The 16,537-nt window shown below is 40.1% G+C and overlaps 1 protein-coding gene across 1 annotated transcript; it reads right to left on the reverse strand.

The window, feature by feature from the left end:
• Nucleotides 1-9,156: 9,156 nt before the first annotated feature.
• On the reverse strand, nt 9,157-16,215 carry scamp5b (secretory carrier membrane protein 5b). Its single transcript, XM_068730684.1, has 7 exons — nt 16,086-16,215; nt 14,458-14,520; nt 14,250-14,369; nt 12,715-12,871; nt 11,749-11,850; nt 10,752-10,869; nt 9,157-10,355 (listed from the first exon to the last, which is right to left on the reverse strand). Exons 2-7 carry the CDS (start codon nt 14,462-14,464, stop codon nt 10,176-10,178), a joined length of 684 nt encoding a protein of 227 aa, XP_068586785.1. The 5' UTR covers nt 14,465-14,520; nt 16,086-16,215; the 3' UTR covers nt 9,157-10,175.
• Nucleotides 16,216-16,537: the final 322 nt, after the last annotated feature.

Genomic DNA, 16,537 nt, shown 5'->3' on the forward strand with positions numbered 1-16,537 from the left:
GTGTTGCGATATGTGGGGACATCCTTAAAAACAATCAGCTCGGGTCACATGCTGTCGCCACACAGCCAAAGATACATTCATTTCGTCAAGTTCAATTTCCTCAAAGCTTGTTGCCAATACAGGGAACATAACATCATTTAGCCACAGAGAGAGAGGAGCTGATAATGTTGTGAAGCTAAACAGAACTACACAAAAAGTAATATTCTCGGTTCTCAGGAAAGGAAGTGATTCACTGACTATCTTCTGTTTTGCTTTCCTTCAACGTTGTTGCAAAGTTCTCATAACCAATTAGTGGACAACAACGACGTGGAAAGAGTTCGATGAGGGTGGGGCATACAACTTTAAATGGTTGTATTTTGTATGTATATTAATCACATGTTTTTCTTTTCACAGTAAGGTTTTTACTGCGGTATTGTGACAGGACTCATTAAACTTGGTGTCTCCTACCCTCTCACGCTCCACCTTAACCGCCCATTAGACGCGGTGCATGCATATACCCACACGGGTTTGCGCCGCATTTGGGCGATTATTCCTCACAGTGCACAGGAAAGATACCTGCCCTTCCAAATTCCCTGTTTATCTTTCATTGCATTTCAGACTCTCAGCAGCTGCACGTTGGCTGCATGGTGCATGTGCATTCACGTTCTGCAAGGGCAACCGACGTGGGCCTATTATAGGCTGTTCTAAAAAAAATAATTTGAGAAGTCATTAGTTCTGATTTTATTTTTACGGCCGCCATGCCAACTGATATTATTCTGGCCGCTGCTGCCACTGTTGTGTATGGTAGTTTATTTGGGAAAACAGTCGTTATGCATGTGTTGCTTATGTTGGCCGTGTGCATGCGTGGATGTGTGTTTGAGATGTGGGCTTATTCAATTTAGTTGTTTTTGTGTGGTAGGAGGAGTGGTTGTCATGAGCCCATATTCTGCTGAAGTGCACACACAGCTTGTGTGATGATGTGATTATCTGTAAGGAGGATTCGCATTTGCAAGAAATTAGCTTGTTTGTTTTTTGTGATAGCTCCCACACCCGCTATGCTGTTTGCTCGAAAAAGTGAAAGCCTTATTTGTGTTGTAGAAGTGAATCTCTCATAGGCATAGGCTGCTTGTGCTGTAATATAGGAAGAGGCACAGTTAGTTGAGCTGGTGGTTTGCTTTTTTTCTCGACTAAGGGATGGAGGGTTAGAGGGCCATGGTTTAAGAGTCACGCTTCACTATCAAATGAGATAAAACTGAATTTTAAATCTCATCTTTTAAGTCAACATGAATGAGAAAAAGTAGAAATTTGTGGTGAGTTATCTTCGGAAAGGTACAATGTATTGCAGGGCTATAAGATTGCATTCATTTGTGCAGTGTACCTAATAAACTGGTAACAGTGTAGTTCATTTCATTTGTGAAATATGATATTTGAAAAACACATTGACATTCCTCCTAGAAGTATTTCCTGTCCCCCCAGGAGAGTGAGAATCCATTATCTAGTTGTTTTGATACGCTGTTCTCACTCTCATATTTGGTCTGTCCTAACTAAACCCTGACCCCCGTGATGGGACTTCCTTTTGGTATGGGCTGTTTGTTCAGGCTGTCCACATGAAATCACCCCATTCCAGCTCTCTATGCCACATTATGTTGTTTTGTGAAAGTGCTGCAGTACGTGCAGACATGGACCCAACTTTGACCGTGTGTGTTTATATGAATATGTTTGCATGCGTCTGTGCATAGCCAATTGATGCAATTAATTGCTTTACTTAGGAGTATTACTTTTCCAAAAAAGAATGGACAGCCTTTGCTTGTCTTGTGGAAAAGTCTTACTGTTATGTATCTGTTTTTGATAACTAGCCTCTGTTGCAGCTTCTATGTGTTCTCATGCAGCTTCTGGTTAATCAGCTTAAATGAAGCCTCATAGTCCTATGTTGGGTACAGGCAGCAATGCACAATGTCCACCGGGAGTCTCTTTTACAGTGCTGCAATCATTTCAATTTCTTAAATGATTTAACGACCATTTCTTGCAACAAATGCATATGCAATTGTATTTATCAGGAATGTGCTAGAGGGTGTTTCCCCAGTTAATCCAAACAGTGTGCGATTCTGAGTGAAGCACATAAAAATACCCCAAGGGGAGTGCGGAACAAAATCCCACAGACACATACTGTATCGCTGAGATATGCAATATACATGATGCACAATGCCAGAGATGCCAACGCAAGCATGGTCGTAAGAAACTAGAGCAGGAGGAGACTAGGGGGACAAATAAGCACAACGAGCTGCATGTAGCAGGAGGAAGAGTTTGTTTAAATGGTCAGAACAGCTTGTTAGATTACGAGGTGATTGTAAAAGTCAGATGATTCTGATCCGCTGACAGGATGTGCAGCGTCACCTGCTCTCACTGTCCAAGAGTTCAACTCAAACCATGTGGCATAAAACATTCTGCAATTGGGGCTCCATCCCAAGGGAATTCAAGAAGCACCTTAATAATTCATTTTCTGACTATCTGTAGCAACGTGCATGTTGTGATTCCCTTTGAATGTTGCGGCCCCCTTCTCATTCAGTGCCTGAGCTCTGCAGACATGTGGCAAGAGTATCCTGAGAAAAGTGAACAACATGAGAAGAACAAATCCATTACATATGTAAATACTTTGCTTTTGTGCAGGAAAATGTTCTGTCTGATCGTCGATAAGCAGAGGATCTGTAGGGAGGGCAATAAAGAACCTCAAGACAAATAACTCCCCTTTACAACAAGGCGCATTTACTTCACCAGCAAACCTATGTAAAGCAACAACCGTTTTGCAGCTGCAAGCTTGCCACCTAATTGAGGAACAGATCAAGTGAAGTGAAAGAAGACTGATTAGATCTTCCAGCATCCTCAGTGGCGAGATGTTATTGAATACACAGAACCCCCGCGGGAACTGGAGCCACGGGTATAATGCTGCTGATGCTGAAAATGGAAAACTACGAGGAAACACCTTTTTCTGTGTTTGAAGTTGTCAATCACGACCAACTGAGGGCTGAGTGTCATGAATGGCTTTTGGCTTAAATTCCTGGCATTACGGGTAAAGCACGATGATGGTGGTGCCATTACAGTTGCACTGCCTGTGCAGTGATGAAGCTGAAACAGGTCGGACCTTTGGGATCCGTGATGAGGACAGGCAGATTGCGGAGGCTGTTATTCCTGTCATGAAAATGTTGACCTATCATTATCTACTGAGTGCAGTCCCTCTCCAACATCCATCACATCTATACTAAACCATAATCACTGTGTATATGGCACCCTAGACAAGTTGTGAAAATGATAATAAACACAAAATAATGAATTGAATACAGTAAATAAAGTGAATAAATAACACAAGATTGTCCTCCCAATAACCTTTTCCTTCACTTTGAAAAATATTATTACAAAATGACATTCCTGCCCCTATCTTCTTTAGCTTCCTTTCCCTCCCCTCCCTCACGATAGTTTAGTTGATCTGACATTTATTTCACTCATGCAGCGCATAATCATAATTTCGTGGTGACACTGATGACAAGGTGACAACATTCAGCTTCAGTAATTTGCTCACCCTCCCCACCCCAGTCCCATTTTAGCCACAGTGTGTGTATTAGTTCATGGTGAGGTCACGTCATGAGGGAGTGTTTGTGCTCAAATTATAATTATTATTTGTGTTTAATCAGAATTTGTGTGTGGGGAGCTTGCCTCGACAATCCGCATGTAGCATGTGAAAGAGCGTAATTAAGCTTTTCCTGGATGCATACATCTTTACTTAATAGTTTAGACTATCTCTCTGGCAGTTTTCTATTTTCTATGGTATTTGCAAGATTTATATATGTAATCTTAAATACCTTATTCCCTCTAAAGCATAGTGTTCAACTTACTAACTCCCTCTTTGTTCAGCACATTAACAAAGTTTTCTAACCATTTGTTAGACTTTCCCCTATATCAATAAAAAGACTAAATATTGACAAAGACTCAAACCCTTCCACCATAACCAGCTTGCAAAGGGCTAAAAGACATGACTTGAGACCTTCATTCTTCACTCCAGCAGGTTTATGTGAGGATAATTGAATTTAGTAGAAAGAGAGAATGGGGACTAGTCTGTGAGCCGACATTGCCAAAAAGCCCACCTCCAGACTTGAGGTCTAATTTCTGCAGAGCCTACTGTGTAGAGATTCTGTGGCACAATATCAAGGCCACAGGTAATTCATCTTCTGGCTCTAGCGCTGCTTTGCGACCTAATTAAATGAATAAAGATGTGAAGAAATCTTCATTTCCGTTGGGATAAACACATTGCTGCATGGGAAAGGTAAGAGGAAAGGTTGGCTTTGTAAAGGTAGAATAGAGGCAAAATGGAAACCACTGGCTGGAAGATAGCGAATGGCTGAAGACACTTGAATAGGGATGTTCTGATTTACATGCAGCTGCAGTTGCTGGCTCGTTTGTTTTGAAAATAGCTCATCCTGTGCACACTTTATGCAAAGCTGATTCCACCATATACTGTATATCTGAGTTAACAAACATTTCCCTTTTTGTGTTAACACTCCACATCGAAAGCAATGGGCGTTATACGAGACAAAGAAGCAGCTTGTGTCATAGACACAAGACACACTTGAGTGCACTGCCTGACAGTTTAAATACCGCCTGCTTCATCACTGAAACATCTGGCTTGTATTTGGTGTCGACTGCACACAAAAAAAAAAGCACTCTCTCTTACAGCTTAGTTTGCTCACTTTCATCAATTTTAAGGAGTATGCAAATGGACAATTCCTCCAGCATCCCTAAGAGTCCACATGGTTACAACAACAGGCAATAAATTCTCATTAAGGCTTTCCTTCCTTGAAAGGCATAAATTGAAGTTGGGATATTCGTGTTTATAGTCCCAGGCAATTGGAACAAATGAGGAGATCTTGTGGAGGGAAGATAGGCTTCCAGCCTTAATCGGGTCCCTGCAAAAGCCCTGCACCCACCCACCCACTCCTCCACTGGCTCCATGGGGAGTGTCAATGATGAAGTCAGTCACGGGGAGCGACGGCCCTGCACCACTGTGCTCGGGCCCCTCTGACAGGCCCATATTTCTCCAGACTCATTCTCCAACCTCCACTGTCACCATTTCCTGTGTTGTCAGGGGGACGACTCCCATCATCAGATCTGTGAAACAGTGTGGTGGCAGCAGCTCTCCCTCTGTAGCTGACTAACATGGCCGTGCTCCAGACAGCTGGGTGACCCCTCCTTAGTAGCTGGCTGGATGCTCTGACTCCTCATCGTACGCATGTAAAGGGGATCTAGGAATGGGATTTGTTGTTGTTTTTCTGTTGCTGCATGATGCCAATACCTTTTGGGAGCTGGTGATTTGTATATTTTTTTGAGTTTGTGTCAACACAAATACCAGAGTCAGCTGGGACCCTTGTTGTATTTCCAAAGCTGGACAGTGCCAGAAGCCACTGCGAAAAGACTATTTTTTGGGAAACACACTTCTAGCAGGAGTTAGGATCGATACTGATCGATTCTCAGAGAGTGGCATCGATCTTCTCCTCTACTGTATCTCTATTTCTTCCCGAAATGTGAAAATGTTCCTTTTAAGGGTATCATTAACACCGTTCTATTTTCAGAGTTGCAGTGTAATCATGCATTTTACTATATGTTGTGATAAAATGGAACATAATTCAAAGTTGAATTGTATGTAAGATTATAAAGATACAAAATTATAAGTGGCACTACTGTATCATTTGGCTTTGGTTACTATTTCAAGTCACAGGAAACCTTTGATGATCTTAGTAAAATTATGTGATTTTAGTTATTAAATTACTAATGACATCTTGCAGTGAGATTGCACAAAGACAGTGGTTTTTTTTGGGTCACCAGCTTTAAGGGCTATAATGAACAGAAACCACTTTACAGAGATGCAAATGGGCGATTTTGCAAACAATTATGAACATAATTACATATTTTAGTTTTTATTCTATTTGAAGCCATCTTGATCATTAAGTGCTCAATTTGCAAATCCTCAGGCTGCGGAGGCACATTCACAGAAGCAGAGGTAAATGACTCACTCCCAGACATTGATTCCATTCTGTTTCTTTAGGTAAACTCAATCCAAACATTGGTTTCAGATTATTGTCATGTGCTCACTATTCGTCTTAGTCAACTTTGCCTCCCCTAGACCAAAAAAGTAAAGTCTCACAGTGAATGGCAAAAAGGCCAACAAGATTAATTTCTATCACTGTTTGAATTACCATGTTTAGTAGAGAGCTACCTACCTAGCCTTTTTCCTCATCTCAAATCTGTTACATTTCATCCACAGGAAGTCTGAGAGGGTCCGTGACCTCAAAAAACAGTTTTATGAGATATATGTTGGGACCCCAGCTCCATGTGCACATGTGTGTCTGTGTGTGATACACAGGCATAAATGCATGCCTGTGTGAGTGCATGACTTTACGTCTGTGTAGCTTTGTCCAGATGGAAAGGTGTGTGTGTTTAACAGCCTGAAAGGGCACTCTATCTCCATCTCTCCTGAGAAATCAAACAAAGGCCCTCTGTGCTCCGTCAACTTCAGGTCATACTGTGCCCTTTATGTGGACCTCACCTCCTCCTTCCTTCCTCCAACCTCTATGTTCTCTCCTGTTGACTGATAATGAGGAAGAGTTGTGTGTCAGATCATTCTTATTGGTGTAAATGTTGCATAAAGACTAGGACAGGCAATTTATTTTTAGAAGTATTTTTTCGTATATTTCTTGAAATTGTCTTCATCCTGACAGTAATGACAGCTCCTCTCTCAACACTCTCTCATGGACTCGCCCTCCAGCAGTAGTCAGGCAGTGCACGTTCATGTGTTTTGTTGGAGTAGCTTTGGAGGAAGGTCTGAAGTGAGGGGCAGGGATTTCTTCAGTTGGATACTTTCAAAATGGAGCTTACTCTTGCTGGTTTCTCCAAAGTTGCCTACTCCAACTTAAAAGTGCTAAATTCGAAATTCAGAGCATACCTGGTGCCTCCACTGGGCTCTCAACATGGCGACAACTGAGCCGGCAGCTAGCAGCTAACAGTGGGGAAAGCGCTAACGGTGCAAACAACAGCAACAGCTGACAATCTTCACCTGGCTGGTAACCAGAGGTTGGGCCTAGGTTTCCGCAATGGTGCTGTTGGTCGGGACTGGGTTATCAGTTGGAGTATGAGCCCAGTGCAGAGCAGCTGTCGTGAGCTAACCAGTGGGGCACGCTCACATGTGCTCACATGTGCTAACATGCTCATTGTTTTTGTTTTGAGGCCCCCAACTTTACTGTCCCTCCAGACACAGCAGCATACAGTATGTCTGTGTAAACGACTCATAGCAGCTGTTGGATGCCAACGAGATGACGGTTGTTAAAATAAGTGGGTTTAGAAACTCTCACTACATAAATGTTGTGAAACACAAGTCGAACACCAGACTGAGTGTGTTGAGACTTTTGCTTTCTTCACCCCCAAATGGTTCCCCCCTTTTTCTTTACTAAAACAGAGTGTCACAAACCAGCCAGAGCAGCACCCCCAACACAGGTCGGGGCTATAAAGGATCATAAAGGAATCTCAAGAGTATCTTGGCTTATATTTTGGCTTGTATGGGAATCATAAACCAAATTAACTGGTTGTGACATTGCCTCAACAACCAATAGCATACAATCAGCAATCATTTTTTTTATCAGATCTGCATTTGTTTGTTCCAGTCAGATTTAAATGATGAGCGGCATGCAGTTGGATGTTTTTACACCTGTGTTGTACAAGTGGACATAATTGAATTTAAAAATGAAAAGCATCTGTGCAGTCTTGATTTGTTACGAATCAATGATTATATTCTGTTGCTGACAACCAGTCCTGTATACCTGAAGGCACAAGTCTTTGCTGTCACCACTTGTCACAAGAGATTTCCATGTGTATAGCAATTACAGCGTTTGTTGGTGGCTGCGGGTGGGTCCTCTGGGTATATATATATATATATATATATATATATATATATATATATATATATATATAAATTATACAGCTATATATATATATATATATATATATATATATATATAGCTGTATAATTTAATTCCCCTCTCCACAGAGTAATTATATCACTCTCACAGCACAGGGAGAGGCAGACTGTGGGGAAGAGGACATCCACAGATAAATCCATTCAAAGTGTATTTTGAATTGGATCTATAATGGTCACCTGCTCACAGGATGTCATGGGGGAGATTGTGTTTGCCCTCATGTAAGTTTTAAAAAACTAAATTTTAATCAGGCAAGTAGTATCAATCACTTTACAGTATCACATATGTATTATGCACTCCTACAGATTATATAAATAGATCACTGACAAGAGGGAAAAAGGGTCATATAGTGCCCCTGGTGGACAATCAGTGTGAGCATGAGACAACTACAGAGAACCAACACTACCACCTGAAGGCAAATAATGTCCCTCTTACTTATATTTGGATTGGCGGCAGTATCATTTGCTGTGTGTAATGTGTTGGAAACTATTCAAAATCACATTTTAATGATTGAGTACAATGTCTTGATTAAATGGGGCAAATATAACAAAATACTCAAACAAGGAACAAAGAGTCTCTATGAAAATCAACCTCCGTGAGTAACTGCACAATAATGAAACAGTGAGCTGTTTGCAGTCTTAAACTTAGCAGCTCAAGATTATATGTGAACTATAAGGGTTTTCAATAAGATCCCTGATCTCAGCCTAAGCATGAAGGTATGTGCATTACAATGGTGGTATAGTTACCAGAGGTCAGACAGAAACTATATATAAATATGGTGAGTTAGCGATGATCTGCTATTCACTACCAACTCTCCTTGAGGTACCTTTGAGCAAGGTTTTATAGCCGCCTGCTCTAGTAGAGCTGCTTAGCACCCAACAACCCCAGCAACTTCAAATTAATATATGTGTAACCGTGTCAATGTGATTCAGAATACTACTAAAGAATAGCGCAAAATAACACAATACTTGATATTACGACGATATAACACCTTGATTTCCATATAGAACTCATTCTGTGTGATGGGGAGGGAGAGTGAGAAGGCAGCGTGGAGGGACACAAAAAAGAGAGAATCAGGAACTAGAAGGGTATATCATAAATATACAATATGATCTGTGAAGGATAAATGAAGGTAATCTGTAAATGTTGGAGCTTTTTATTTCATACTAAAAACCATCAGCGCCTCTCTGTGGTCAAATAGTCACACTGCAGGAGAAAAGTTGTCTTAAATTGACATGCATCACATGGGTCCGATATTTCACTTGTTTTCTGCTTAATTTAAATAGAGCCATTAACCCTGAGGTAATTCTTCTGTAATGTAAAAGTGATGTTTTAAGAGTAAATAGAAATGTCAACAGTAAGATCCAAGTACATCAAAGAGTCAGCATCCAGTAAGTATGCATTTTCTGTTGTTTTGTTCCAGCTGAAGTCTTAATAATACAATAATACAGTTTCTTACTGTGACACAGACAGACTTCTATTCAACATTACAGTGCATCTGTATTGAAATATGGTGAAATACTGCTGAGTTCACATAAAGAAGCATGATTTAAACTAGAGGTAGAGTAATACATCGGATCTTTGGTTTACCTTTGAATTCAAAATACAATAGAAACTAAAGTGACTTTACACCCTCAACAATGTATCATTCTAATGGTGCATTGGTAAATACATAAGATAATACTAAATAATTGAATCTTCATCACAACAAAAGTTATTGTACATCAAAAATAATCTGTTTGCTTTCTTTAGTAAAAATTGCTAAAAAATGCTGGTCAACACAAAGGGTACATTAACACACATCTCTCTCATAGCCACTAAAGTAACACACATTCAAAACTAGTTTCATTCCAACTCCCCAAACAGAAAAAAACATATGAAATGATAAAAAACACTACAAATAATCTGCATGCCCTTTAATACAGGAAGACGAAAACCAGCAACCCACAGATGTTCAGAGCTTTTTTGTTTGCAAAATTATGAAATTGCTTGAAATTACTGACAATTCTGCTTTATCAGTGATTTGTCCTAAATGGAAAACTGGATATGTTAAAATATGCAAGTATTTTTAACCTAATAATCCTCAATATTGTGGGAATTTGTATTGATTTTCCTAATCCTGTTGATCTCACTTTGGCATAACTGTCACATCATTTCTTTGACAGCTCTGTCTTGAAGAGGCTACATCTGGTTGTCGTTATATTGTGGGCTGGAGTGCTGCTCCTGCATGGCTCCAGCAGCTGCCTCCATGGCTGCCTGCTGGGCCGCTGCCTGGACTTGAGGGTTTTTCCAGGCTCCCGTGGTCCATTCCTCCTGAGCTTTGGACATGCTGGCCCCACTGCCACGGTAGTAATTATGGATCTGTAGGCAAGGCGGTTTCACAAGCTATCATCAACAAGCCTTCACGTGTGGAAGGTAAGTGGTTTTCATTACTTTAGCTAATGTTATCACAAAGATTTTTTAGAGTTTTGCAACTATATTCCCCAATCAGTAAATCTGTTGGGGGAATACTGTTTTTTCATGGACAGCAAAGGATTTAATGTAATTCTGGCATTTATAATTATCAACCTAACAACGCTACTTCGCTGTTATCTCAAATCCTGGACTGACAAAGAACATTATTTTCTACCACAATAAATGTAATAATCTGCTACTTTTGGCAAAAGACATCATAAAAGTTACAATGACAGAAAATGTGTTATCAGAAGTCGCCTGTCTACATTTCCCTTTGTATAAATGCACAAGTTAAATTCTTACCCTGGTGAGGGCAATGAAGGAGAGTGACGCCACTGCAGTGAACATGATAGTAGGGACCAACATGATGAGCGCAATCAAAATATTATAGCTAAAGAAGGACAGGGTAGCCAACCAACCGCTGAAAAAGACACAGATGAGCAATGAGCATTAACACACACACACACACACACACACACACACACACACACACACACACAAAAGAAGAATAATTTTAGATTATGAACACAACATGAACCATAATGATCTGTTGTTGGATTGTCTGGTGTTCCTCATCATGATACCACCACTGAACATCTGGATGTTAAATGCCAGTATTTTTTGTGGACTTTAAGTACTGCAATATAAAGTTTAAAAGTGTTATAGCTCATACATGAGAATATCCAGTTGCACATGGTGACATTTACAAACTTTATGGAGGCTGTCATAATATTAATTTCTGATCATCAGCCTGAGTGAGGTGACATTTTGAGGATCTCTTTAACAGCCTCTCAAAATCTAATGATAGGACTATCATAAAAGTTATATGAGGGCAATTTCTGACGTTTCATCCCTCTCGTGTTAATGAAAGCAGCGCACAAGGTCTTTAAAAATATATATAGTCCTCCTGACAGGACCTATTGCTTGACCTCCAAATGTTTCATTCAAAGTAGATTTTGTGGTTTGATTAAAACAACTTCTGATACTTAATGTTAATTCATGCATAACAATGAATAAATCAAATATAAACGCTTGTGGAAATATCTAAACTTCAACAATGGCTCTGGTATTTGAGTTGCATTAGACTGGTTGACTCTAAGTATGAGTTTCTGTACCTTATTGTAATGGCACTCACTTTAGAGCTTGTTAAGTCTTACTTTAGTACATTTTTTTCTTATGCGAAGACTCAACATAAAAATGAATCATTTTAATGAAAGATTGATAAACGTGCAAAATATCTGCTATTTAAAAACTATTCAAGAGAAATATTTGGAAAGCATTTTCAATCTGTGACTCTTACCATACTCCCCATCCAGGGATGCCTATGCTTTGGATGATGCTGATGCCAACTTGGGCCATGAACACAAAAAAGAACTGCATGAAGTTGAAGGAGCTGTCGCTCCTAAGTAAAAAACAGAAAAAGAAAAAGATGATCAAGAAATATTTACATGTGCATAAAAAATGTTTCACTACTGTACATCTAATGTTGTATGTGCATGTTGCATCTTACAAGATGTTATTCATGTTATCTATACATTTGGTTTGAAGGCATTCAAGCCTACATGGTGATATAGGTCATTCCCACTCTGCACCATGAGGAGTAATGTCTGGTTTGATCTTCACCAGAGAGGCAGGTAAGACCCACATTTTGCATCAGGGCATCATCTATTGTACGAGACACAACGTTGGCTGTCTATGACTCGTCAAGAAGGAGATAGCATAAGCTCAGAAGATAAAGGAATGATTTAAGAAGATAGTTTACGCTGCCCATCAGTGAAGGGTTAGTGCATGTTCCTATATGGCATTTGTTAGGAAATATCTTGTGATCTGTAGTAGTCCTCTGATCTACCAAATGTGCACATATTTTTAGCATATGGATATATAAAGAAGGGAGGAAACCCCAAAAGGCTACAGCAATGACCACAGAAGTACTCGCAACCATAATGACAGTCAAGCCTGGAATAATGTGTCTGTCACTCAGTGTTACTTAATAACATAGTATACATTACATAGTATGTGATACACAGTTATTAAAATACACAAATATAATGTGAATATAATGTTATATTGCAATATAACACATTAGTCCATTATTAGTATGGTAGATGTGCGATGTATAAGGTTATTATTGTATTGCTTTGTACTTTAATTAAACAACTACGACAGCTTTGCCAGAAAAATGCAAGACACAACTTTATAATGAGTTACCGCTGGAGTACTGACTACACAATATTGATATAATGTTACTATTTCATATTTGACTTACTTGAAGGCCTTGTAGAGGGGCCTGAACCAGCAGACATAAGAGCAAGGAGTGAACATGATTAGCCAGATGATAGCCAGTCCAAAGTTGGTCACGCCACCTCCCCCAAACATCCAAGCAAAGCAGCCAAGGAGATTCACAGCAAGAGTAGCACTATTCACTGTAAGACCAAAACACACTGTTACACACTCGGGGTGCAGACATGAACAAGCAGAAAAGCATTTTAAAAAAGGGTTGATATGTGGATATGAAGGCAGCCAGAATTAATATAAAGAGACACATGCAATGCTTGAGTCCTTCTCTATTAATTCTCAGTAATGTTATGAGGCTACAGTACTCCCTGCTTAAGTTGCACTTGGTTCTAATTTTAGCTCTGTGCTTTGGTCCCATCTTTCTTCTCTAAACTTCAAATTTTGGTTTACAGGAGAATGATGAGGCCAAACACAGCCGCAACATGACAGTGATTAAGGAACACGGTTAATACTTCAAATTATTTTTACACAGGAAATGAGAAGGAAAAAATGACATGCTGACTAACATAGAAGTATGCAAATAAGGCGCATGCCATGCATACAGAAGAAATTGTTGCAGGAAAAGAGATTAACAGCACATCCAAAAGCAGATTGTGAGTTTGAATACCTGCTTATGTTTATTGTTTACTAAATAAGACAACACCTGCAGAGAGAAAAGAGTTTAGTCACTAGTTTAGAGTAACAGATATATATTTTTTGTTGTGTATATATTATTATTTCAAATGAAAATCATATTTTGTTTTGTTGACTGGGCACTTCAAACACAATCATAATCAGCTGTGGTTTACAGCAGGTAAATTGGAGTGGAGAGGCACCTCTGCACTTTGCTATATTTGGCCAAAATTGGTTGTATGCTTTGACACCTCAGCATCACTTTTGTTTCCTTTATTTGTGTTACTATACTGTACTGTATATTGGCTCATTGCCCTACTCCTAACTGCCAGTGTCACTGCACCTACATAAATGTTGCAGCAGCTTTGAGTTACTCCCTGCACTCTACCATGCATGCCTTCATGGACGGGCAGGGAGCTTCCAGACCAGAGCAATATCACAAACATCATTGTCCCGCTTGTTTATAGTGTAATAAACTTTGATGAAAGTGCCTCTGGCTGAAATTGTTTAACACAATCTCAATGTTAACTGCTCTGCTCAAACCAAGGCCATCTGGTCAGCGCTATGACTCATTAGCAAATAAACCAGTCAGAATAACACAGTCACAGCCAATAAAAAGAATATATTTTTGGACCAAAGGGACCCTTGCAAACCATTGCCCTTCTGTTACATAGTTCTTATTAACCACAGAGGTGAACACAATTCATGGAAACTCCTGGAAAACCCTGGCTTCTGTTGTTATATTGTAGAGTCAAGCATAAAAAGTCTAAAGTTTAAAGTTTCATAGTTAAAATTTAAGTTCCAAAGTTTATATTATAGCCTGATGCAGGGATAATGCAACAGGAAATCCCATACAACTAGTATAACAATGCAACATCACTTTAAGCCACTCACATATCCACAGGTGGTACATTTTCTTGCACATGTTGCGGTGGTGTTCAGGGATCTCATCAAAGTCCTGGTAGAAGCATGGCTTGAGTGGAATGAATCCTGGCAGTGGGGGGAAGTTGGCCTCTGAGACAAATAATTCCAGTTAGACAGTTAGACACAGCAGCTTGGGTATGGTGATTCTTTCCCAGTATATTGCTTTATAATCTCTGACCTGCCATGTGGATAAAGTGTGGAGTTTGCTGTTTAGATTTACTCCTTCTTCAGTCTCTTGAGCCTGACAAATAAGAAGAAACTGGAGGTTAGGATGTAGTTGTTGGTACTGACTTATTTCTGTAGCCTTTGTATAACAAACAGTTAACCTTCAGGGAATGTGTCCTGAAGGGTACTTTTACAAAACCTTTAGAGAATCTTTAAATATTTAGTTTTATTGAAGCCCACTAAATAATGAATTTCCCTTTTTTCGTTATTCAGATTGAATTAAACAATTGTGTGAACAGAAGCCTATATGCTGCTGACTTTGCCTCCTGTAAATTATGCAATCAATCTATAGCCTACACATGCGACAAGGTGTTCCTCTTCCTCAAGTCAATGAAGTTGTGCTTTGACCTGAGGAGTTTCACACAGCTCAACTCTGAGGGAAACTGATGACTTTTGGATTATATAATACAGAAAAACTTGGTATTCAAACAGCCGACATGATGTCTATTTTGAGGGTTGGTGAAAAATGACATTGTTTAATACTTGTGTTCTATTGATAGGAGAAGTGCATGCAATAGTAGATATTGTTGTAGTTGTTGTTGTGGCAGCGTTGCTGTTAACAGTGGGACAGATTGTGGGCTGACAGGCAGAATGGCACCTTGACTGCCTTTGAGAGACAGGTAAATTATGAATTTATTATTGTTACCTATAATTTACAGGTGCTATGCCAATGTTTGTCAGTAGAGCCAAAGCTCTGTAATAAATAATCATAATCAACAATATCATAATCATAATAATCTATTCAATAAATATTGTTACCTCATTCTGTTCTGTAAAGGTCTACCTTAGACTGACAGATGGAACAAACGGTTTTAAAGGAGGGAGGATTGTATTGGGAGCACTGGGGTATCAGGTGTGACTGTGTGGGAAATAGTTTACATGGCTAGTAGGTCAGGTAGGGCCCCTTAGCAGAATTTTGCTTAGGGCCCCAGGAGGTCAGGGCTGGCCCTGAATATTGCTGATCAGAAGGTGGAAGTTAAGGAGAAAAGGACACTGCTGCCACCACAAGATGAACAAACTAGACTGAATAGGTTTTTGGATGAATGTTGTTTGGCTGCTGATGTCCGATTTACACCTCAAAAGCACTGACCGCATAGTCGGTCATGTTTGATCCACTTTTGTGGAAGCCAGGTGAAACAAAAATGCGGTTCCCTGAACGTAACCCGATGTGGAATTATTTTTGCATGTCATATATTAAGAATAAACTAGAGGTTAACCCATTAACAAAAACATAACCTACTTTATAGCCTACTTTATGGGAAGAAGGCGTTTAATAGAGGGTGCTGTAACTAAGCGTCGCCGTCCAGACGTTCTGCCGGGGGATTTAATATGAGCCCTCCAGGTACCGTCTCCGTAGTAAGAGTTTAACGACTGAATCCTTCCGGTTTCAGTGAAACCAGCCAACACAAACGCCGGGAGACCAGTCGCACGCGGTTGTTGCAATCACTCGCAAGCTCCACTCCACTGGATGAAATGAGCAGCAATATTCACCATACTTGCGAAGACGGTTGGGTATTTTGACAGCGAGCTGGTCATCATAGCCAGGAATTACGGATTCCACAGGAAACGTAATCTGCTTACCTCCTCCAGAGCGCAGAGATTCTCTGTTTAAAATGCACCGTCTCCAATGGAAGCGTCAAGCTGGGCGAGGAACAGAGAAGGACTGCCGAACGGACGATATCTGCAAGCAGACTAATAGACTATTATAATACTTTCTTCTTTAAAACCAGAGCGATAAATCCTAACTATCCTGACCCTCCACCAATCACCGTGCGTGAGTCTGCTGTCACTTTGATTCAGACCAATAGGCAGATTACCCTAATCCTTGACGTTGGTTTTCTTGAGCCAATCAGATTTTAGCTCTCTGTCCATGGTACTGAACCTGGCCCACCGGCGGAGGTAAACAGTGTGTGGCGTTTAACTGCACACTACCAGCCTCACTGCTGACCATTTCCACATCAGTATCAAGTAAGATAAGCACCTTGCATGTACAGTTAATCTGAAGTGATGTTGTCACACTTCTGATCGCATAG

The sequence above is a fragment of the Cebidichthys violaceus genome, unplaced genomic scaffold, assembly GCF_023349555.1.
Source record: "Cebidichthys violaceus isolate CVI_PGR_0920_01 unplaced genomic scaffold, fCebVio1.0.p SCAF_5, whole genome shotgun sequence".
NCBI lineage: Eukaryota > Metazoa > Chordata > Actinopteri > Perciformes > Stichaeidae > Cebidichthys > Cebidichthys violaceus.

Excerpts from the sequence above, each read along its gene's own strand:
- scamp5b (XM_068730684.1), bottom strand. Across the intron at positions 11,851-12,714 it reads CCCCTCTACAAGGCCTTCAA|GAGCGACAGCTCCTTCAACT; the intron begins GTAAGTCAAATA and ends TTTTTTACTTAG. Across the intron at positions 10,356-10,751 it reads CCTTCATTGCCCTCACCAGG|ATCCATAATTACTACCGTGG; the intron begins GTAAGAATTTAA and ends CCTTGCCTACAG.